At 42.9% G+C, this 24,507-nt stretch overlaps 2 protein-coding genes across 2 annotated transcripts; one reads left to right on the top strand and one right to left on the bottom strand.

The window, feature by feature from the left end:
* The first annotated feature begins 1,426 nt into the window (after positions 1 to 1,426).
* On the top strand, positions 1,427 to 15,954 carry LOC134288145 (uncharacterized protein K02A2.6-like). Its single transcript, XM_062851952.1, has 6 exons — positions 1,427 to 2,347; positions 2,416 to 2,498; positions 2,645 to 2,819; positions 2,924 to 3,373; positions 3,418 to 3,553; positions 15,884 to 15,954. The coding sequence occupies exons 1-6, from the start codon at positions 1,427 to 1,429 to the stop codon at positions 15,952 to 15,954; spliced, it is 1,836 nt and encodes a 611-aa protein (XP_062707936.1).
* A 999-nt stretch (positions 15,955 to 16,953) lies between these two features.
* On the bottom strand, positions 16,954 to 24,507 carry LOC134284840 (uncharacterized protein K02A2.6-like). The gene has a single exon (XM_062844199.1). It carries the CDS (start codon positions 24,464 to 24,466, stop codon positions 19,973 to 19,975), a length of 4,494 nt encoding a protein of 1,497 aa, XP_062700183.1. The 5' UTR covers positions 24,467 to 24,507; the 3' UTR covers positions 16,954 to 19,972.

Consider the following 24,507-nt stretch of genomic DNA (forward strand, 5'->3'; position numbering starts at 1 on the left):
TTTAAAATGGTGATTTTGCTTCTCACATTCCGAACCAATTATGAGTGTGCGATCTATCTGTTTCGGCGGAAAAAGGGAAGTGGCCCCCGGGGGAAACCAGGAAGCAAGAGTGTTCGATCAGCGAGTTCCGTTCAGTAGTGCGTGGAGAAACTGAAGGGCCATGACTAGTACGCGGCGTGGGTGCATGGAATGCGGATGGTGATGATTAGAGAGGGAACCAGGCGAGCTGTGAATTCCCCAGACGACGTGCAGACTAACGAGGATTTGTCGGACCGTGCCTTGGCAACAATTTGTGCCAGTAACTAGGTATAATTACCAGCACAATATAGCCGAGGCGGTAAACGCACGGGTATTTAGCATGACCATGCTGAGGGTGACGGGTTCGATTCCCGGTCGGTCCAGGATCTTTTCGTAAAGGAAATTTCCTTGACTTCCTTGGGCATAGAGTATCTTCGTGCCTGCCACACGATATACGCATGCAAAATGGTCATTGGCAGAGGAAGCTCTCAGTTAATAACTGTGGAAGTGCTCATAGAACACTAAGCTGAGAAGCAGGCTTTGTCCCAGGAGGACGTTACGCCAAGAAGAGAGAGGAGGTACCAGCACAATTACAGTTTAATCCAAAATTCCCGGACAGTCAAAGAAGCTTGGTATCTTGGGGAAGCGATACGAGCCGATGATCATGAGAATGGACGCATTAGATCAAGTGGACGGCAGACTGGGGGTAGTCGAAGATTTGCCTGGACGTGACGATCAAGATTCCGGCACCAGGGCTGGCGATTCAAACGGGGCACTTAGCGACTGGTCCGAAGCAAGGTAGCAATAAGAAGAAGAATAAGTCGGTTATGAGGTGCTTCAAGTGCGACAAGCTTGGGCACTACGCGTCGTAGTGTCTACACAAGTCGACGACCACCAAGAACGAGAAGAATTCCGGAAGTAAGAAAAAGAAGGACTCCCTAGACGAGTGGATATTGGGCTCTGGAGGCGGGGTTTTGTCCAATTTTCTCCAGAGGGATTTGAGTATTTCAAACATGTTTTGAACTCTTGCAGTTTTCTATTGGGTATTTTCATGGTGTGAAGTTACTCCATAGTTTTATCCCGAAAAGGTGCGTGCGTTGTACATATAAAGAAGGGATGAGTTCCACATTTATCATGTTACTTCGTTCTTTCTGAAATTAATGGGATACTGCCGTAGAATGTGTTGGAGAGTATCAAAGCAATCAATACTTGAATTTGAAATCTATCGATGTTAGTTAGCAACCCATAGTAACCCTTGGCAACCGATAAACAAATTCGGGTATAAATACCTAGCATTGTCAGAATTTTCTCTAGTTCTCAAGTTTCCTTGAAAAAAGAAATATAACATTTGGCGACGAGAAGTAACGGAATCAACGCTGGAGGAAAAGCTGCTGAATCAAGAATCAGGATGGCAAAATCTGGAGAAGCCCACAGTCACGACCTCTACCAGCAAATCCTGGACCAGAATCGGCAGATGGCGGAACAAAACGCTCGGATGATGCAGATGATGGAACGTTTCGGCATTGAAGAAAACGGTTCCCATCGGCCCACACACAATCCGGAATTCATCATTGAATCTCTGGCTTCCAACATCCGGGAGATCGTGTACGACCCGGACAATGGTCTCGTTTTCGACCGTTGGTACCGGAAGTACGAAGACCTCTTCCTGAAGGACGGCGCAAAATTGGACGATGCTGCGAAAGTGCGATTGTTGCTGCGGAGTCTCAGCGTGCTTGTCCACGACAAGTACGTCAATTTCATGTTGCCAAGCTACCCCCGTGACTACACATTTGATGAGACGGTGAAGAAACTGAAGGAGTTTTTCGGTGTACGGATCTCGTTGTTCAGCAAGCGCTACCTGTGTTTCCAGTTGACCAAGAACGACACCGACGATTTCCTGACGTACGCTGGAACGGTCAACAGGTGCTGCGAAGATTTCGACCTCAACAACATCACGGCGGATCAATTCAAGAGCCTGATTTTCATCTGCGGGTTACGATCTTCCAAGGACGCTGACATCCGGACAAGACTCCTTTCCAAGCTCGAGGGAAGTGTGGAAGGCGAATACACTCTGGAATCACTCATCACCGAGTGCCAACGCCTCCAAGACCTCAAATACTACACTGCCTTGGTGGAGCAGAAGAAATCGGTGAGTACAATTTGTGCTGTCAAGCAGCGCAAATCCGCACCGCCCAGACCTGGATCCAAGGACAGGAAGACGACAAAAGCTGATTATCCTAAGACGCCCTGCTGGCAGTGTGGCGGAATGCACTACGTCCGCGACTGCAGCTACACGAAGCACGTAGCTGGTACTCATCGAAGGCTGCAGGTAAGAAGAAGACGAACGCAAATGGCGTTTTCAGCATCAACCAGGAAAATGGCTCCTCAAACCGAAAGTTCCTGACAGTGGACATCGACGGATCACAAGTCACCCTGCAGCTGGACACCGCGTCGGACATCACGATCATCTCGAAGAAGCAGTGAAGGAAGAAGCACCATCGCTGACTCCCACCACACGGACGGCGAAAACGGCATCAGGTGATTCGCTCCATCTACTTGGTGAACTCCGATCGACAATCACGCTCGGATGTGTCACTAAAACAGCAACGTTCTACGTAACCAACAGCCCAATCAACCTGTTCGGTCTGGACTTGATCGACCTATTCGGTCTATGGGACACCCCGTTATCAACGATTTGCAACCAGGTCCACGTTGCTGCTCCAACCGATCAGATTCAACGGTACAAAGCCGCGTTTCCTGATGTATTCAAGCCCGGCCACGGACACTGCAAGAAGATGAAGGTGCGACTTTATCTCCAGCCTGGAGCCAGACCCGTTTTCAAGCCGAAGAGACCAGTTCCGTTCACGTCCATGGAGAAGATTGAAGCTAACTGGACCGCCTCCAGTCCCTGGACATCATCAAGCCAGTGGAATATTCGCCATGGGCTGCTCCAATTGTCGCAGTGAAGGAACCCGGAGGAAAAGTGCGAATCTGTGCCGACTATTCAAACGGACTCAACGCTGCCTTGGAACCCAACCACTACCCGCTGCCGGTCCCGGATGACATCTTTAGCAAGCTCAACGGTTGCTGCTATTTCAGCATCATTGATCTCAGTGATGCTTACCTTCAAGTGGAAGTTGACGACGACTCCAAGCAACTCCTCACAATCAACACGCATCGAGGTCTCTTTCGCTTCAACCGGCTCGCACCTGGTGTGAAATCCGCACTGGGGGCCTTCCAGCAGCTAATGAACAGCATGATTGCCGACCTCGAAGGAGTGGAATCGTTCTTGGATGACGTCCTGGTGTTCAGCTCGAGTACCTCATCGCTCTATTCCAACGACTTCAAGCATTTGGTTTCGTTCTGCGCGAGGAAAAATGCAACCTTCTTCAGTTGCAGATCAAATACCTCGCCCACATCGTAGATGCCGAAGGACTCCATCCTGATCCGTCCAAGGTGGAAGCAATCGTCAAGATGCCACCTCCCAAGGATGTCACGGGTCTGCGCTCGTTCCTCGGTGCTGTAAATTTCTATGGTAAGTTTGTCCAGGAGATGCACCAACTGCGGCGGCCAATCGACGCGCTGCACAGTGGGCAAAAACCAACCAAAACCGACAAAGAATTCTATATATTTTGTTGCAAGTGGCTTCGAACTTTGAACTAAACCATTACCAAATGGAAAAAGCCTGGGGAATCGAATGAGACTGGTTTCAGCCACCGCACGAGACGGCAAATTGCTCTACGGGGCTCATTTAGCCCCAAATCCCTTATATTTCAAAGAAATCTTATAGTTTTCGAATCGCAAATCAGACTTTTTGGTATTATTTGAGGTGTCTATCATGACAAAATGTCTTGAGGGCTTAAACAAAGAGACACTGTTGAAAATGCTTTGACATCCATGTGCACAACAGAACATGTGCTCGATGAACAAATTGAGATTTGAAATTATGAAAAGAAATCCACGTACTCCGGTGAGACTCGAACTCACGACTCCCAATTCGCTAGACGGGCGCTTCTATTCCTTCAAGCTACGGAGTCACTCGACTATCTCCGTCGCCAGCAGGCCTAGAACTGAAATCGATTCCACAATCGCACATGGTTATCTTCTTTTCACAATCCAAACCCCCTTCGGATGGGATTAGATGAACATCTAACACATTGTCTGTTGTGCACATGTATGTCAAAGCGGGAGAGGAAGTTATTTTTAATTGTCGAGAGCTTCGGGCACTGCCTTCCAATCACTTATTGGTATGGCAATTAGTGTGCAGTCGGACTCTCGACGGGTCGGTCCTCGGCCGACCGAATACGGTAAGGGTGACCGTAGCACCTTACAAATGTCAATTTCTTGATTTTGCTTTGGCTGACCAAGCCATGTGGGAAATTACACTGTTGAAAATGCTTTGACATCCATGTGCACAACAGAACATGTGCTCGATGAACAAATTGAGATTTGAAATTATGAAAAGAAATCCACGTACTCCGGTGAGACTCGAACAGCGAATTGGAAGTCGTGAGTTCGAGTCTCACCGGAGTACGTGGATTTCTTTTCATAATTTCAAATCTCAATTTGTTCATCGAGCACATGTTCTGTTGTGCACATGGATGTCAAAGCATTTTCAACAGTGTAATTTCCCACATGGCTTGGTCAGCCAAAGCAAAATCAAGAAATTGACATTTAAACAAAGAGATTTGAGCAAAATAAATTATTCAAATACCCCATTTTGCCCCAATTCCCTTATATTAGTATAATATTAGTAGTTTCTAATTATTTGCATAGCTTTTTAGCATAATTTAATGCGATACTGATTTTAAAATGTTCAGATATAATATAAGAATTCATAGTAGCTCCCTGGGCCGCATTTGTAAAGTTACCGGAGCCATTTAGCCCCAATTCCCTTATATTATGATATTCCTATAGAAAAACGATTTTTTCAAGACTTATTCGACTTATTACGCATAATATGCGATGCTCATGAGACTAAATTCTTCTCTTTGTATATGTCTTTCATAAAGAAATCGATTTAGGCACTTTTAGTTGCATTACATTAACTCATATGACTCATGTGGCCCAATTCCCTTATATTTGAAAGGAAATTAATATATAGCTCATCGTAATCAAACTTTTTGTTTTTTTTTTAGATTTTAGTCATGACAAATTATTTGTAAAGCATGCAAAAATAAATCTTAGCAACATAGATTACCAAAGGTTTGCATGTGTAACCCATTTAGCCCCAACTCCCTTATATTAATATAACATTTGTAGTTTACTGATAAATTGCAATGCTTTTCAGTATAACATGAAATGATTTTGATTGAAAAATGTTTCGATAGAGAATAAACATCGAAATGAGTTACCATGGGCAACATGTTGTCAATTATCGGTCCCATTTAGCCCCGATTCCTGTATATTAGGAAATTTAAATGTTACGAAAAGTTTGTTTTTATTATATGACTTTCTTCGTATAACATTATTTGCTCATGAGATTCAATCATTCTTCTCGTGTATGCCCTCTGTATTCATATCAATTTATGCTTTTCAATATATAACTACTTAACACATATAGCTCATTTAGCCCCAATTCCCTTAAGTTCCATAGATAACTTATAGTTTCCACATCATCAATCAATCTTTCTAGAATTGTTTGAGGTTTATGTTTCTACAAAATGATCACATGATCACATACAAACATATTTGATCACTAGAGTCCTTTAAGTTTGACTAAGTAGTCTATTTTGCCCCTAATTCCCTTATATTAGTATAATATTAGTAGTTTTCTGATTGTTTTCCTAGCTTCTTAGCATAACTTTCGATTTCAAAATGCTCAGATATAATATTTATATTGATAACAGTCCCCATGGGCACCATGTTGTCAAGTTATCGGTGTTATTTAGCCCCAATTTCCATATTTTATGATTTTCCCACAGAATAATGAGTTTTTTTTTCAGACATATTCGATTGGCTTCGCATAACATGTGATGCTTATGAGACTCAATTGTTCTTATTGTGTGTCTTTTATAAATAAATTATTTTGGGCTTTTTGGGTAACATAACATTAAGCATATGATTTATTTGGCCCCAATTCCCTTACATTTTTAGGGAAATTTTTAGTTATTTCATTGGAATTCAAACTTTTTTAAATTGTTCTGAGAGCATACATAAGGAGATCTTAGCAGCATAGTGCACCATAACTCAACCTTAGTAACTGATTTAGCCCCAATTCCTTTATAGCAATAGAATAATAACAGTTGCATAGGTTCTTTATATACCATGAAGTAATTTTGATAGATTTTTTTTATATAGAATTAACATCGAAATGAGCCGCCAAGGGCTATTGTCGAGTTGTTGACGCAACTCTTCGACGGCGGCCAGCAGGATCCTATGATGATTTCTCAACAAATACCTCCTGGTATTTTTCCTGAAGATACTTTTTAGGTTTTTCAGGAATTTCTTCTAAGATCCCTCCTGAAATTTCTTCTGCGATTTAAAAAATGTCAGGGATTACTCAATGATGTTTTTCTGACATTTCTCTGGGATTTTCTTTAGGTTTTCTGAAGTTTATTCTAAGTTTTTTTAGAAGCTCGTTCTGGAGTTCTTCCAGCAACTTTTGCTGGGATTTCTCCAAAAGTTCGCTTCAATAACTTTCAATGAGTGCTTTCAGGGATTTCTCTTAGACTTATATTCTGACATTTCTTCTGGAGATCCTTCTGATTATTTTCAGGAATTCTGCAGATATTTTTGCGAGATTTTTCTAGAAGTTCCTTTTCAGTGTCTTCAAACATTTTTTTCTGGAGACAAAGAGTTTCGTCTGCGACTTTTCAAAGAATTCATCCTCAGATTTCTCCTGGAAATGTTTCTGATTTTTTCAGGAATTTATTATGCGGGTCTTGCATAAATTTTCTTTGGGATTGTACAAGAAGATACTTCAGGGATTCATCAAGGATTAAATTCTGGTATTTCTCCTGGAGTTTTTTTTTCTGTGTGTTTTTTTAAGAATTCCTTTTGTAATTCCTCCAAATATTATTTCTGGGATTCTTTGAATATTCCTCTGAACTTTCTTCTAGTTCCTCAAGTACCCGGGTAAAAGAAAATAACTAACGAAGATCAAATTTTGCCATTGAAAATGAATAGCTGAATGGCAAAATTTGTTATTGGTTTGTTGGGAATAAGAGCTAAAACAGGGTGTCTACTCAAAACTCAAAATAAAATTCCCTGAGTTTTCCAGGTTTTTCCAGATGAAATTTTGAAAGTTTATAATTCAAAAAATAATCCAAATTTTCTAAAAACTATAAAGGGTGACTTAGGGTATCATCGGCAGGTTTGTTCTCTTCGTCATGAGCGATTTACGCCGGCCAAATTGCCTGAAACTTGATTATATTCAGCTTGGTTTGGAAGGATTTGATGCCAACTCTGAGTTCAACAGGTTTCAAAAAAAAAACATGACGAAGAGAACAAAACTGCTGAAAATATGAAAGTTCCCCTACTCTTCAAAAATTCTTTCAAGATTTCTGAGCATAATTCCTGGAATTACTTCCAAAGTTTCTTCCTGGCTTTCCGCAGGATTCTTTCCCACGAGATATCTGTTTGAGTACGTCCCGATATTTCTTGCAAAGATTTTCCGATATACTTCTAGAGATTCTCACTGGATTCCTCCTGAAGATCCATCCAAAACTATTCAAAGTTTCTTCAAGAATATCATTGGTTGAAACTCGTAGCCATGCGGTTAGAGTCCGGGTGGATGAGGGTTCGATTCCCGCTCCGAGCGATGAAATTTTTCACGAGAATAGCTTCTTATCCGTAGCCACTCCGTGTTAAGTTTCGTTCAATCAGTACAGCCGCCGGCTGAAGCCAGTGTCCATGTCTTTTTAGTGGTTTTCCGGGACAGCTATCCATAAACTATTGGATTTTTACCGATAGTTTTTCGATATTCGCCCGCAGCTGCTTTCAGGATTCCATGAGGTTTTCAGTCCTCCTTTGATGTCCTTAATATTTCTTCTCGGGATTACTATTACCTAGAACTTTTTTCGAGATGTCTCATTTTTTTCTCAGGTTTTTCCTGAAGTTCCTGTCGAGATTTCTTCAATAACACTTTGCGGAGTTTCTCGCAAGATTTTATTTGAATTCCCTCGAATATTTCTCCATAAATTTCCTATAAGGTATTTCGTAAGTTATCTCAGGAGACATTCTGAGGAAAACACGTAGAAGAATCCCTGCAATTACTTTGGGAGAAATTCCTAAAGAAGTATCCAGAATCTCGGGACAATTTCTGGTAAAGATTCCGGGAAGAATTTTGGGAATAATGCACAGAATATTTGTAAAAACTCTCAGGTGGATCACTGCAAGAAATCCGGTACAACTACAAGAAACAGTCTGGCTCTGAAAGAATGCAACAGAAGAATTCAATGAGAAATATCAGCAATAACTCCTGTGGAAATCCCAGAAGGCACTCTGGAAAAAAATCTTAGGAGAAAATCCAGGGTAAATTAAGGAAAAACTCTGATAGACATCTCATGACCAACATCGGGAGGAATCTTCTGAGAGAAGTTCCAGGAGATATTCGGAGAAAAATCTCAGGTAAAACTTCAAAATAAACCTCGCGAAAACGTTTTACAAATTCCTGTAGGAGAGCAGGAAGAACATCTCGAAGAAAGACCAAAGCAATGGTTTGAAGATATCACAGGAAAAAATGAAAGAAATCTCTTGAGGAACTCTTGCAGTAAATTCGTGAAAACTCCTTCAGAAACCCTTGGAGGAACTTTAGTAGAAACCCCAGCAATAACTTCTTTAGCAACTCTGAAAGATATTCTGTGAAGATCTTCTGGGGAAGCCCAAGAGGAACACCGGAAGGAATCGGGTAAAATTTCCGTGAAGAGTGCTGAAGAAATTCCACGATTTATCCCGACAGATATTCGTATAGAGTATTCGGGATAAATTCTGGTAGAAATCCTACGAAGATTTCTTTGAGCAAAACACTGGAGGAACTCTGGGAAGAAATAGCATCCCCGTGGAAAACTCCAGGAGAAATCGGTTGGAATTCAGGAATCCTGGAAGGAATACGGAAGTATACCTTTCCGGAATAAAAAAAAATCAAAAAGGAATACCAAGAAAAATAGCGTCAAAAATGCGGAAGGAATTTTATAAGAAATCCTGGGAGACATTCCAGGAGGTATTTTAAAGAAGTTCCAGAAAGAAATTCTGACGGAATTTCTGGAAAAAATCCTTGTAGCGAAATTTCTATGTCGATTTTTACTACCAGGTTCATACGACCCAATGTTTTTTTTATCGGAGTAAAATTTCCCTGAGTACTCCAGAAATTCCCTGAGTATTCCAGGTTTTTCCCTGTTAAATAAAATTCCCTGAGGATTCCCGGTTTTCCAGGTTTTTCCAGGTAGTAGACACCCTGTAAAAGAACAAACATAATAACTGACTTGAATTCAATAATAACTAATTGTGTCTTCATAAGAACAAACCAAGGACAAAATATTTCAAAATGGAGAATAACTGAATAAGTTATTATCGAGTTATTGAGAACAAAGTAAGAATAAAATAAGTTATTTCAAATAAGATCATCATAATTGTTAATTTTGTTCTTATGATTGAAAAAAAAACTGTATTGTAAGTTCTGAAATGTTTTGTCCTTGGTTTGATCTTATAATAACAAAATAAGTTATTATTTACTTTTTTCTGGAACAAAGTGAGTTATATTTTTCTGTTCTTTTAGTTCTTATTCCTAACAAACCAATAACAAAATTTGCTCTTAATGAATATTCTATTTAAAATAAATTAAATGCTAAATAATTCATCAATAACAAAACAAGTTATGATTGCAAAATATGCAATTAGAATGTTATTTACTAAGGATGCTCAGAATAACTTATCTTGCTATGATTGCATATTTTGTTATTATACAGTTATTTATTGCTATTCAATAATAACTCAAAAATAACAAATTTTGCAATGATAATAGAAGCATTCCAGGTGAAATACTTAAAAAAAAACAGAAGTAATCCCAAATAAAACTTCTCCAGGGATTCCAGAAGGAACTCAAATGTAAAAAAGTAAGGTCTTGAAAGCTGCTCAGGAAATTCCAGAATTATTTCCTTGACAAAGTTCATCTTGAAAGTTTCTAGAAGGAACTTTTTGAAGATAATGAAAAGAAATTTTGATTTTATGTGAAATATAAATGAATAGAGGTCACATGATTCCAATGAGCATATATAAGGGAACTCACGCAGATCATATTTTCCACATGGAGTTGACATAAACCTCAATCATTTAAAAAAATTGAATTCCGATGAGCTAACTAAAAAAATCCTAAATAATGTAAAGGAATTGGGGCCAAATTTGGGCCAAATGAATGATATGGGTTAATGTAATGCTAACCTAAAGGCCCAAAAAGATTTATTTATATAAGACATACACATTGAAGACAATTCAATCTTATGAGCATCTCATATTATGCGATGCCAATTGAATATGCCTGGAAAATATCATAATATATGAGAATATCATAATATATGGGAATTGGGGCTAAACACAACCGATAACTTGTTGCCCATGGGGACTCTTATCAATATGAATATTATATCTGAACATTTTGAAATCAAAACCACATAAAGTAATGCTGAGAAGCTAGAAAAACAACCAGAGAACCACAAATATTATACTAATATAAGGGAATTGGTGGCAAAATAGACTACTTAACAATCCCAGAAAGGTTGATTAATGATGTGGAAACTATAAGTTATCTATGGAACTTAGGGGAATTGGGGCTAAATGAGCTATATGTGAAGAATGATTAAATCTCATGAGCAAATAATGTTATACGAAGAAAGTCATATAATAAAAACAAACTTTTCGTAACATTTAAATTTCCTAATATACGGGAATCGGGGCTAAATGGGACCGATAATTGACAACATGTTGCCCATGGTAACTCATTTCGATGTTTATTCTCTATCGAAACATTTTTCAATCAAAATCATTTCATGTTATACTGAAAAGCACTGCAATTTATCAGTAAACTACAAATGTTATATTAATATAAGGGAATTGAGGCTAAATGGGTTACATATGCAAACCTTTGGTAATCTATGTTGCTAAGATTTATTTTTGCATGCTTTACAAATAATTTGTCATGACTAAAATCTAAAAAAAAACAAAAAGTTTGATTACGATGAGCTATATATTAATTTCCTTTCAAATATAAGGGAATTGGGCCACATGAGTCATATGAGTTAATGTAATGCAACTAAAAGTGCCTAAATCGATTTCTTTATGAAAGACATATACAAAGAGAAGAATTTAGTCTCATGAGCATCGCATATTATGCGTAATAAGTCGAATAAGTCTTGAAAAAATCGTTTTTCTATAGGAATATCATAATATAAGGGAATTGGGGCTAAATGGCTCCGGTAACTTTACAAATGCGGCCCAGGGAGCTACTATGAATTCTTATATTATATCTGAACATTTTAAAATCAGTATCGCATTAAGTTATGCTAAAAAGCTATGCAAATAATTAGAAAACTACTAATATTATACTAATATAAGGGAATTGGGGCAAAATGGGGTATTTTAATAATTTATTTTGCTTAAATCTCTTTGTTTATGCTCTCAAGACATTTTGTCATGATAGACACCTCAAATAATACCAAAAAGTCTGATTTGCGATGCGAAAACTATAAGATTTCTTTGAAATATAAGGGATTTGGGGCTAAATGAGCCCCGTAGAGCAATTTGCCGTCGCGTGCGGTGGCTGAAACCAGTCTCATTCGATTCCCCAGGCTTTTTCCATTCGGAAATGGTTTAGTTCAAAGTTCGAAGCCACTTGCAACAAAAGATATAGAATTCTTTGTCGGTTTTGGGTGGTTTTTGCCCACTGTGCGCTGCTTAAGAAGGATGCCAAGTTCACGTGGTCCCCCGAGTGCCATTAGTCATTCGAGCGATTGAAGTGCTACAGTCGGATCTGCCAATCACGCACAACGATCCGGCATTGGAAAACATCGTTGCGGCCGAGAATTCGATTTTCTGTCACGACAATCTCTGTGCATTGACAATCCAGCTTCAGACGATCCTAGATTCAGTTTGTAGTCGCTTGTTGATCGTAGATATCTCAAAACTCGTTTCGTCTCTGTCCAGTCTTGCTGTGTGGGGCAGCTTGATTTCTGGGCCAAAATCGAAACACTCACCGAAACGTCAGGTATGGTATGGACGGCTATGTACAGGAGACCACCTATCAAGCCCAGGTACTGATGGCTATTCTTCAGTTGATGCTCCTCCTTCTGCTGTAGGTCGCCGACCTCCAGGGGAACCTTCGATGGTTTAGATTTCTCCATATTGAATCTCTTGGCTAGCTTCAGCATGTACGCCTCTTGATTCAGTTTGAAACCACTCTCAGTTCTCTCGACCTCGATACCCAAGAAATGACGCATAACTCTCCAAGATCTTTGACGACGAAATTCTTCTCCAATGCCGAAAATATTCTCTTGATTTCTCGTTCGGATGTCGTAGCAATGACCATATCATCCACATAAATCAGGATATACTCGGTTATTCCTTTTCGGCTTCGCAGGTACAGACACGGATCCGCTTTAGATGGGCAAAATCCAATCGTCTTGAATACCGAGTCGACCTTCTGATTCCAAACACGTGCAGATTATTTTAATCCATATAGGCTCCTCCTTAAACGGCATACTCTGCCTGCGTCCTCAACAACGTATCCTTCCGGGTGTCGCATATAAATTTCTTCATCGAGTTCGCCATTCAAGTAAGCTGTCTTGACGTCTACGTGCTTGACTATTAGGTTCCGTTGGCTGGCCACCTTGAGTAACGCTGGAAATGTAACTTGTTTCGCTACTGGGGCAAATACCTTATCATAGTCCGTGCCAAATTTCTGGGTGAAACCTTGTGCCACGATGCGTGCCTTGTGACGAACGTAATTACCTTTTTCGTCTGTTTTCGTCTTGAATAGCCATTTACAGCCGATTGCCTTCTTGCCAGAGGGAAGTTCTACGATATCCCACGTACCATTCTCCATCAACACTCGGTACTCTTCATCCATAGCTGTCTTCCATTTGCTCGAATCTTGACTTCGAAGCGTCGGTGTACGTGGATCGATTGACTCTTTTGACTTCACACTCACCTTCAGTCCCTGGCGAACACCACTGCTCTCAGGCACAGGACTCACTTCAGCTGCATTGGAATTACTACTGGATGACGACTGCTGTTTTGATGGACCAGTTGGATGTGGAAAACCTTTCCTTGGTAAAACGAATTGCTCAAACTTGCTCGGTAGCACGCGTTCTCTCGTAATACGTCGTGGCACTTGCTGCTGCTCAGGAGGACTTGTTTGTTGACGGGATGAATTCGCTGTGATTGTCACATCACATGATGAGTCACTGGATGTTTCATCGTCACTAGCTTAAACTTCAACTGCGATACATCAGAACCATCTTCCGGATTCATCCGGCTCCACGTTTTCATCGTTGTTAGGTGAAACTTCTATCACGTTTGGTCCAACATCCTCGACGACAACAGGTTCTGGAACTACCAAATCGAAATCCAGGCTAACGAACGTACGCATCTTTGTTTGCTGATTCATCTGGATCTGCACTGGTTGCCTAAAACTCCTTTGATAGCTTCGTCTCGAACAGTAGACACCGGGCTCGTTCAACGGTTTACCCGCTCCGCCAATCCGTTTTGTTCCGGGGTGTAATCCGTAAACGTTTGATGTCGAATTCCAAGTTCCTTCAACCGATCCTCGAATGTTTTGTTGACAAACTCCTTACCGTTGTCCGTCTTTAGGATTTTCAATTTTCGTCCAGTTTGACGCTCCACCATGCTGTGGAACTGATTACACAAACAAACAGACATATTACTTAGAAGAAAAATGCTTCAAAAACATCGTTTGGCATCTCACTAGCACCCTCTATAATGCTCAATCCGAATCATTCATTTGCAGGTGTTGTTTCCCTCGGCTCGATAACATTTTTGCAGGTGATGACTCCCCCGTGGCGTCATCCATTCATAGAACATGAATGAAGTTTCATGATTGAGTCATTTTATGTAAACACTGAACGGCGTCGCGTTCATTTCTCTTCAAACTTGAGAAGTGATGTAGGCACAGCAGCGCCACCATGACACATGCGAGCGCAGTCCGAACCACACTTTATTTTCAAAATGACGGTTAAATCGTGCGATGATTTCGATTCGAGTAGTACGTCTGTTTGTCTGTGCTGATTGAACGCTCGCAAGATTTCCTCTCCAGACTTCGACGTCAGGAAATAGATGAAAATATCTGTTAATATCTGCTACCGCCGAGTGATGTCACTTCCATAGGGCCGCAAACGTCCGAATGCACCACATCGAAGACCACATTATCAAGAAGACTTGCAGCACTGCTGAAAAACGGGAGTCAGTGCTAGCAGCGCCACCCCGGATGAAGGTGACACTATTCATGATAGTGTGTGTAAATTTTCATACTCGCACCAATACACTCTTACACTTTTACACAAAGGTACCACCTTAACTCACCAGGCGGCGGTGCCGTCAGTGACGCTCGCCGTTAGTATGGGGCCGTTCATAAACCACGTAGACTTTTTGGGGGCAGGGGGGGTCTGGCCAAAGTCTACGCTCCATACAAATTTAAAATTTTTGTATGAACAAAAGTCTACGAGGGGGGAGGGGGGGGGGTGGGGTCTGAGATGCTCAAAATTTGGTCTACGTGGTTTATGAACAGCCCCTATGGGAAAATAACATAGTTGCAAGTCTTCTTGATAAAGTAGTCTTCGACCACATCCAGGATATCAGTGACACGGCTTCCTTGCTTGGGAAAAGAAAAACGATGTTGCTTACCCATAGCGCAGATGACACAGCTATCAGTTCCAGTGTGCCCGAATTTGCGGCAAATCTTGCACTTCGGTCCCTTCCTTTCCTTCTGCGGCTCCGCATACTTCGCTTCAGTTTTCGTACCTCACAATGTGCGAGGTTCGTCGCTATCAGCTTCCTCAGGAGTCCGATTCGCCGTGTAAGCCCGTTGTCCTCAAACGCCTCTTCCAGCTTCGCCCAGACTTCCCTAGCAGACTTGGCCTCCTTGACATGAACGTAATTGATCGGGTCCAACAAGAGGAGATCTTCGCTCGAGCCCGACGATCTTTCGCTGCATCAACTGGTGGATAGGCGCCGTCGGTTTCTGGAATAAGTTTCACAACGTCCCATAATTCTTCAAGCTCCAAAAAAGTTTCGACCGCAAATCTCCAAGTCGTCCAATTATCGCGACCAGCCAATCGTTCAATTAATGGAAGGTTTGATAAATGCTGCACCAGTTGCGCGGTTCGTGCACATATTGCAGAACGTCTCCTTCTCCTCGATATGACATCTTGATAGAGCTTCGGAATACTTTTCAATCGATCTTCAGTAACTAAGGCCCATAACCTAATGGGAAACTGCCGTAGAAAGTATAATTACCGTTTGGTTTGACAGTGTAGGAAGGAATCAACAAAATTTATTTTCTATGTAACATACAGACTACTGTGATTATCTTCCGGTTCGGACGCAACAGAAATGCTTGAAACTCGTTGTCGAATATCGCATCTGTGATGTACGTCTGGCTAACATGCCCGTTTATGTGAACCCACGTGTTTCCCAATTTGGGATGTCCACAGTGACTCTTACATAAAGTTGTATACATTCAAGAAAGCACTTGCTCAAACATAGTTTTTGCTTGGGTGATTTCTTGAATATTGAGGGTGCTTTCGATGACGTGTCTTTTAATGTCATCTTGAAGGTCGCATGACGTCACAAGCTACCTTCAATGAACTATAGGCCTTCTGATACACCATGAACAACCGAAGCCTGCGTTCAGCAGGCAAGAAGACGGTCGGCAGACCGACACCGAACGCCGGAAGGGACCGGCGGATGGCAGGACCGAGGGCCTGAGGGTGGAATCTTCAGCAGGAGTTTGGTAGACGATGGATGGACAGCGATAAAACTTGAATCGAACTGCGACCGGACGGACGACCAGGATCAACGACGGCGAGCCAACGGATAACAGGAACGGCCAGTGGACATCAGGCTTGACTAACGGTGGCAGAGTAGTACTTGGTAGGGCTTGATCTTCGAAAAGTGACGGCGGGTCAACGGATGGTAAGAACGGACACCGGACAGCAGACTTGATTTGACCTTCGGCGAGCCAACGGATGGTAGCAAGTTGCTAGCAACAGATAACAGACAGCAGGCTTGACTACGGGCGACAGAGTATGGCTTGGTTGGGCTTGATCTTCGGGAAGTGGTCGCGAGCCAACGGATGACAGGAACGGACACCGATCGGCGAGATTAGCTGGCGGCGGGGCTTGAATTGATCTTCACGAGTGACGGCTAACCAACGGATAACAAGAACGGATACGGACAGCAGGCTTGACTACTTAATTATTTTCGGCGCAAGGACAGAGAAATAAAAGATCGATTGGTTTTCACGACTTGTCTCTCCAAATTCACTGTTAAGACTGATTTATTATAATTTTATCCTATGCTTGACTCCTATGATTCAGTCTATTTTTAAATGCTTAATTTGATATGGATTTATTTTATAAATATGAACTCTTTTCTAGTTTCTATTATATTTACATTTCTTATTCTCTACAACCATGTCCATCAGTTATCTCGAAAGCATGATTAAGAAAAATTAAAGCAAAGCAAAATTAAAAACCCGATTTAATCCACCTATGGTGAACAGAACCCTTCTTACACTTATTAAAATTATTGTTTATTATTTGTATTTAACATATTCATTTTGAGTGATGGACAAAAAGTTCTAGAAAATATTGTGGATTTGGCATCTAGTGGATTGGTTTCCAAAATATCATCGTGGACCATGGACTAAACTACCAGAAATGCCAGACAAAAAAAAATATCTTACTTATTCTGGAATTATGTATCTTTTGTTAACTGCCAAAAGATCTTGAATCGATAAACAAATGGATAAGAAAATAAGCGAGATACACTTTGTCTAATATCTCTTAATCAGTCGAATAAATTAGCTCCGAAGTACTTGGTATTCATGGTTATGGTGTAAAAATGACAAAAATAATATATCTACTATGCTAATCAGTTTTGGAATTAGCTAGTTATTTTGGCCACAGACAAACAGACGTAACACTTGCGAAATTTCCATCGACCACGCTTTTAACGATCATTTTAAATTTTTATAATTGTGGATTTCACGACCAGAGGCGCGCGCATCGTTTTTCTATGCGTTTGACGTTTCACACTAGCGCCTTCTGTTGACGATATGGCACAATACAGTGATTCGTGCAACTTTTCCACCAGGTGATGGTAGTGTGAACTGGGCGATGGATTTCCATGAAAATCGTTGAAGCTGTTACGTCTGTTTGTCTGTGTTTTGGCTGTCCAGTTCTTGCATTTTTCCCACAACATATAAATTCAAAGCTCTCATTTAATGTATTGTTAGTTTTCATAGAATTCCTGTTTATTTGTAATTTGTTATTTATAATTTTATTGAAAACAATAATCTTCTAGCGTACACTTTATATGAGGTCAGCATTATTGATTGAACAATAATTTCCCATAGACTGGTCAAAAGCTTATGCAAGATAACAAACGAATATAATAATAAAAAAAGGAATTTATTGAAATACTCCTCGAAAGATTTCTCAGTAACCAAATGTCCAATCGAAATAAAATTTCAGGGCCTTTTACAAGGATACTGGAGCTTTCGTTTGGTGCTAAGAGAACCCAAATCGATTGACAGACGGCTGAGATATTTATTATGATACACTTGGTCAAAAATCTCTCAAAAGTTTAACCTGTATTACTCCCAAGTACTCTTTGAAAGATATCTCGATAACCAAATGTCCAATCCTAATAAAATTGTATAGGGTTCTACAAGGATGTTATAGCTTTCATTTGGTGCCAGGAGAACCGAAATCGGTTGACAGACGGTTGAGATATTTATTATGATACACTTGGTCAAAAATCTCAAAATGTTTAGTTGTATAAATCCTGAGTACTCTTCGAAAGATATCTCTGTAACCAAATGTCCAATCCTAAGAAAATTTCTGAGCAATCTACTAGGATGTTGTAGCTTTCATTTGGTGCCAAGAGAACCCAAATCGATTGACACACGGCTGAGATATTTAGTTTGATACACTTTGTTAAAAATCTCAAAAAGTTTAGTTGTATAACTCCTAAGTACTCTTTGAAAGATATCTCAGTAACCAAATGTCCAATCGAAATAAAACTTCAGAGCGTTCTACTAGGATGTTGTAGCTTTCATTTGCTGCCAAGAGAACTCAAATCGGTTGACAGACGGCTGAGATATTCATCAATATGCTAAATGTCAAAAATCTCTCAAAAAGCTAACCTATATGACTTCAAAGTACTCATCGAAAGATATCTCGGTAACCAAATGTCCAATCGTAATAAAATTCAATAGGGTTCTACTAGGATGTTATAACTTTCATTTGCAACTAAGAGAATCCAAATCGGATATCAGACGGCTGAGAAACGTGCGTGACTTTTTTTTTGTAACATACGCACACACACACATACACACACACATACACACACAGACATTTGCTCAGTTGGTCGAGCTGAGTTGATTGGTATATGAGACTCGGCCCTGCGGGCCTCGGATCGAAAGTCGGTTTTTCGAGCGGTATTTATACCCTTCTTATGGGTGTAAGAAGGGTAAAAAGATGACGAGGCGTAACTCGTGTCAACCAAAATATATTATGCTTTTGGTCGAAATACAAAGTGACCGAACGTGCGAAAATTGATTTTTAACCTACTTAGAAATGTCGCAACTCAATTTGGATTAGTGCATATTGTTGCTCTTAATTAGCTTAATGATGCGCAACAGAAAAAATAGATTCAAATTTACTTCGCAGCTGCAACTTCGCATGTGCTTCTAGCGACGACTTCGATTTGGTGGTGCGACGATAATACTCTTGGAGACAACTGGTACGGACCTGTACGGACGGAAGAAGCTTTTATTCACTCTCTAAAATAAAAACTCTCATTTTTGAGTTGCGCCCATGCCGCACAGGGACTGTGTTGGAAACACACATTTTTTCAAATTGCTCGTACGCTCACATTTTTGCAAAATATCAATATTTTTCGGTATTTGAAGGTGGTTTATAAACTCAGTGAGGTTGCCATGTCGAAATTATTGCAAAATACATGCTCATGTGAGCGTACGAGCAATTTTAAAAAAATGTGTGTTTCCAACACAGTCATGTGCGGCATGGATGTTTACTAAAAATGTGCAGGCCGAACACATTTTTGAGCGTTGCCGTTTTTGCGTGCAGTTACTCCAATCAAAACCAATTCCGTTTCAGTGCAGGTTCGATACTGCTCGGAATACTGTTCGACATGTTTGCCCTGTAATCCACAAGAGCATCGGTGCAACTACGTGCTGGAACCACTCCCTGAAACACCAATTTGACAAGGTCGACCGCAAGTAGAAGCGGTACTTGAAGAATTGCCAGCAGCTCTCAAGCTGGTAGCCGAGGATGAAGCTGAAGTGGGTATAGTTTCGGTTCATCCCAAGAAAACTGAGGAAAATTGTTTTATCTAACTAAAAGCTGTAAGGTACACCGGGGCAAGCTGGAACGGGTGGGGCAAGATGAAACGTGAAGTTTTGAAATAAGTTTCAATAAAATATGGAAATTTATTCTTCGCTTGTTGTAACGTGACGAGGCGGTGTATTTATTCAAATAATTGAACAATAAAATTGTACGTTACAAACTATTAAAACTTTATTTCGCGGGATACAATAAAACTTGTCTCTTCATTATCGAGAATGACAATCTAACTCAACATATAGAAATGCAGTGTTGACACATGTGACGTCTATCCGGATGACAGTCGCCTGCCAACGGTGAGCCCTGTGGTAGAATCTGGGTCAGAGTTGCCAGTGCTCCCAACATCTCCCTCCTTAATATCTGCGGTACGCCTGGAACCATTGAGGCGGTCTTCGGTTGCGAGAAGAGCGCCTAGGTAGCCTGACCGCAGGAGACGAGTCGTTAGCAGATCGGAAGTCCGCTGATGAAGACGAAGTTGAAGTTGAGCTTGAACTACTGGATGCTGGGGAGGCCACAGGCTGACCCACTATCGACGTTGGCGACGTCGGTTCGACATTTCCCAGCGGTGGTGATGTGGACGCCCGCACTATAGGCGTTGAAGCGGTGGACAATTTCCATTCATTCAACAGGATGTTGATTGGCAGCTGTTGCTTTGACGATGGTGACTTCGCTATGGTCCCGGTCCTGGCCCTAAGCTGGTTTATGTGGGACCGAATCATCCTCCTGTCATTCAACCAGATGTTGTACATCACCTTGCCCACTTTCTCGACCACGGTACCCGGCGTCCAAGTCCATTTGTTACGTGAATAGACTTTGGCGTACACGAAATCCTTAGGTGCGAACGTTCTGGTTTGACTCGAGTTGGCTTGATCTGCTACTTGTTCGGGTGGTGCTCGAAGAAGATCCATGGTTGTTCGCAGTGGTCGATTGTACATTGCTTCTGCAGGTGATTTCTTGTCTGGCACGTTCGGATTGGGTGTAGTGCGGTAGGTCATCAGGAAAAGGTCAAGTGCTTCCTTGATAGTGCCTTCTCCTTCCTGGATTTTTCGAACCGCTCGCTTGAAAGTGTCGACAAACCGTTCGGCTTGGCCGTTTGATTGTGGGTGAAACGGTGCCGTGGTGATGTGTCGTACACCGTTTTCGCTGCAAAACTGGCTGAACTCCGCGCTCTTGAACTGGGTGCCGTTGTCTGTAACGAGAAGTTCTGGCATCCCTTTGTTGGCGAAGAGCGTGCGAAGCAGGTTGATGGTGGCTTTCGTCGTAATTTGGCGGGTCGGAAAAATTTCTGGCCATTTGCTATAAGCATCAACGACGATGAGGTAGAACTCTCCATCCAACGGGCCCGCATAGTCAGCATGAACACGCTGCCATGGAGCGGTTGTAGTTGGCCACGGTTCCGGTCTAGCTTTTGGAGGAGACCGTGCTGCAGATGCACAGTGCTGACAAGCCTTAACGAAGCTGGATATTTCCTCATCCAATCCTGGCCAATACACATAGCTGCGTGCAATGGCTTTCATCCGCTGCACGCCCGGATGGCCCTTGTGGAGTTGATTCAAGCACCTCTTCCGGTAAACTGCGGGGATCACCAGTCTGTCCCCGAACATAATGCACTCTTGGACGATCGACAGCCCTTCTTGGCGGTCGTGGAATTGCCGTAGTTCGTTGTCCCGTAGATCGTGCTTCGATGTGGGCCAACCATCTCGGACGAAACGATACACTTTGCGAAGAACTGGATCGGTTTTGGTTGCTTGTTGGACCATGCTGAAACTGAGAGGCAAACAATTTACGCTATTGACCGCTACTGACCTCAAATCTTCCTCCAAGGTGGTGCAGGCCACGACGAAATCCTCGTCTGGTTTGGCATGCTGGTCGATGAGCCTGGACAACACATCAGCATTCCCGAACTTGTCAGTCGAGACGTATTCCATGGAGAAGTCGTAGTTGAGTAGTGTTAGGGCCCAGCGCTGGAGCCGGTTGGCCGTGTAAACCGGGATGCCCTTTTTGGACCCGAAAATCCGTAGTAGCGGCGCATGGTCTGTTTGAAGCCGGAATCTTCTTCCAAAGATGAACTTATGGAATTTTGTTACTGCATATATAATCGCTAGACCCTCTCGATCCGGCTGGGAGTATCCTGTTTCCGCCGCTGTCAGTGCCCGGGAAGCGTGCTGGATGACTTTGACTTTGCCGTCAGGGAACTTATGGCTTATAGTTGCCCCAACTCCAACTGATGACGCGTCGGCGGACACTATTATTTCTTGCTTCGGGTCATAATGGGTGAGCAGGAGGTCGGAGGACAGTATTTCCTTGAATTTGTCGAACGCCTGCTGGCATTCTGGGGTCCAGTTGAACGATGAGCTGCATTTGAGTAACTCGTCCAACGGATAGCGAAGAGTTCTCATATTTGGGACGAATTTCCCATAATAATTTATAGCGCCTAGAAAAGAGCGAACTCCGCTAATGTCCTTCGGTGGTGGCATGTTCTTGATTGCTGCGATCTTGACAGGATCCGGGCGGATTCCATGGCGATCCAGCAGAAGACCCAAGTACCCGAGCTGATGTTTCGCAAAGGAGCACTTTTCAGGACGTATAGTGAATCCGTACTCTTGGATCCGCTGCAAAACTGCGTGAAGATTGCGTTGGTGCTCCTCGGCGTTCTTGCCACCGACGATGACATCGTCCAAGTAGCCAGATGTACCCGGTAGTCCGGCCAGCATGGTGTCTATCATTTGCTGGAATGCACCTGGAGCAGCTTTTACACCGGGTGGCAATCGATTATACTGATACAGGCCACGGTGTGTATTGATCGTGAGCATGCTACGGGAACTTTCGTCGACCTCCATTTGAAGGAACGCGTCCGACAGATCGATCGTACTGAACACCGTGCAACCCGCCAACTTGGAATAGATATCCTGTGGCAGGGGGAGCGGGTATTGATGAGGTTGGAGTCGCTCGTTCAGTCCAGTGGAGTAATCTCCACAAATGCGAATGCTGCCGTTCGCCTTCCTGACCACCACGATTGGCGCTGCCCATTCGGAGTAGTCCACTGGTGAAATGATGTTCAACCGTTCCAGACGGTCGAGCTCTTGATCCACTGTTGGCAGCATGGCGTAGGAAACCGGTCTGCGAGGGCGGTAGATCGGTCGGCAGGATTCCTTGAGAGCTAGCTTGATTTTGGCCTTGTTGCACAGGCCCAGCGTGTTGCTGAACAGCTTGGGGTACGCTTTCTGCAAAGAACTGGCATCAACAGGCACACCGCTTACCTGATTGCAAAAGTTGTCCATCGGTAGTGACCAAAGGTTGAACTTATCGATGAAGTCGATGCCCAGTAAGTTGAGCGAGCGCTTGGAGACGAAAATGCGGCCCTGCTGGGCCAACCCGTTGAAAGACACCTCACATGCGAATTCGTGTTCCAAATCGAGTTGTTCACCAGATGCTGATTTGGCGATCTGTGTTGCTGGAACCACAGTTGGTTGGCCTAGTTGCTTCCAGACCTGCTCGGACACAATGGTTATGTCCGACGCCGTATCCAGCTGAAGACGCACAGGTACGCCGTTGATTTCCACCTGCACAAATCGCCGCTTGCTCTGTACGTTACCGACGGTAAGTGCGATGGTCTTGGTGGAGAACTTTCCGCTACGCTGCTTTCTTGGCTTGGACGATCGCTTGGCACTTGAGCAGTAACCCTCTTTATGGCCAAACTGCCTGCATTCGGTGCATCGGTGATTCCGGAAACTGCAGTGGTTTGAGAAATGCATCGCACCGCAATTCCAGCACGGAGTGGCTGGTACCTTCTTCTGCTCATCTGGTGCTCGTGGAGCATTACGCCTTTCGTTTGACCGCTTCCGGAACTTACTCTGATGCTGTGGACCTCTTTGGATTGCTTGCACCTGTCCCGATGGGCCTTCGATCATCGCTGTGTCGTTCTTCAAATTAATGAGCCGCTGACATTCCTCGATCATCGCTTCCAGGGTGACGTCATCGTTGCTCTCGATCTTCGCCAACAACCTGGTTCGTACATCGGCATCGCATTCTCCCTTCAATCCGCAAACGAACATCAAACACTTAAATTGCTGCTCGGACATCTTCGTCAGCTCGAACTCTACGCACATTTTGTTCACCCGACACGCAAAAGTGACATAATCTTCAGTCGGGACTTTAGTGATGGTGAGCGTGCTGTAGCGTTTCTTCACCGTTGATTCCGTGGTCCCGAACAGCGCTGTGAGCTTCTGAACTGTGACGTCGAATGTGAAGTCCTTCGGCGTACTGGGAAGTATGTAGCTCACATACCTGTAGTGCTCGTTGGTTCCCAGGCGACGCAAAAGTAGCCTTACCTTCGCATCGTCATCGAGCCTCTGCGCATCCTTGGCGAAAAGATCTTCGTAGCGCGCAAACCAAGCAGCGAAGGTGCAGTGGTTCTCAGGATCAAACTGGAACTCTTTGATGTTACCAGCTAAAGAGTCCAGAATCGCTTCTGGATTTGGCGGAACGCTGACATTGATAGAAGCCATGGCATTCCGGAAAAGCGCTTCCTGCTGCTGCAGAAACCCCTGTTGTTGCTGGGCGGATTCGCGCTGTTGTTGAAGAAGCTGGTTCGTGACTGCCTGCTGCTGCTGCAGTTGTTGCAAGATTTGCACGATGACATTGTCTGCCGACATCCCTGGAGGGTAAATCGGCTGCTGGCGATACTGCGTATGCTGACCGGGCGGACTGCTTCCCGGATTGTGCCCTTGCGGAGCTTGAGGAGGCAGCTGCTGCTGCTGGTGGAACTGTGGATGTCCGTTCGGATGCTGATTCCGACCAGGTGGAACGTTTCCCTGGCTCGGATCCACATGCTGCTGCCCGTCCATTGTACTGAAAGTGCGCTTTCTTTTGTTCGGCGGCGGCGTCG

Source organism: Aedes albopictus, chromosome 1, assembly GCF_035046485.1.
Source record: "Aedes albopictus strain Foshan chromosome 1, AalbF5, whole genome shotgun sequence".
In the NCBI taxonomy this organism is placed as follows: Eukaryota; Metazoa; Arthropoda; class Insecta; order Diptera; family Culicidae; genus Aedes; species Aedes albopictus.